Below are 577 nucleotides of genomic sequence, written 5' to 3' on the forward strand. Positions count from 1 at the left end.
TGCTGCTCCTTCCCCTGTTGCCCTCCCCAGATGCTGATCTCTTCCCCCACCGTCCACCCCGGGTGCTTCCCCTCCCTCGTTGCCCACCTGGGGTGCTGCTCCCTCCTTCACTGCCTACCCCCGGGGGCTTTCCCTGCCATCACCCACCTCCCCATTTCCCACAGGAAACACCCCAGGAGATGGCTCTGCTGGGAGCAGGGATGGAGCACCCAGGGCATGCTGCTCTGTGTGCCTGTGTGGTGGCCAGGGCAAGCAGGCCTTGTGCAGGACCCCGTCCCACCCCCAAGCCTCAGCACCAGTGCTCGTACTCACCTGCCATCAGCCCTCAGTCCCCAGCTGAAGGAGCCCCAAAGAGTCGTTCCACTGCAGAGTGGAAGGAAATGAAAGCAACACCTCTACACAGCTTCATTTCCTGTCTCTGCAGTCAGGTCTTCCTCCCCGGGTGCTGCTGCAACCCGCCCCAGTCCTTGCGGTCACCTATAGCCCAGCACATATCTGATGCCCACTGGGCTTTGCAGCCACGTGTGGAGCTCCTCCTGGGGGTGCTCAGCACATCCCTGTGACACTGGGACACGAT

At 62.4% G+C, this 577-nt stretch overlaps 1 protein-coding gene across 1 annotated transcript in view; it reads right to left on the reverse strand.

Annotated features, from left to right (window-relative positions):
• LOC103772009 (caspase-1-like) overlaps positions 1–319 on the reverse strand; it is a 3,258-nt gene extending 2,939 nt beyond the window's left edge. The window contains exon 1 of the mRNA XM_008939329.1: positions 313–319. Coding sequence (XP_008937577.1) covers positions 313–319 — 7 coding nt within the window. The remainder of the gene's footprint in view (positions 1–312) is intronic.
• Positions 320–577: the final 258 nt, after the last annotated feature.

Source organism: Merops nubicus, unplaced genomic scaffold, assembly GCF_000691845.1.
Source record: "Merops nubicus isolate BGI_N331 unplaced genomic scaffold, ASM69184v1 scaffold30504, whole genome shotgun sequence".
Classification (NCBI taxonomy): domain Eukaryota; kingdom Metazoa; phylum Chordata; class Aves; order Coraciiformes; family Meropidae; genus Merops; species Merops nubicus.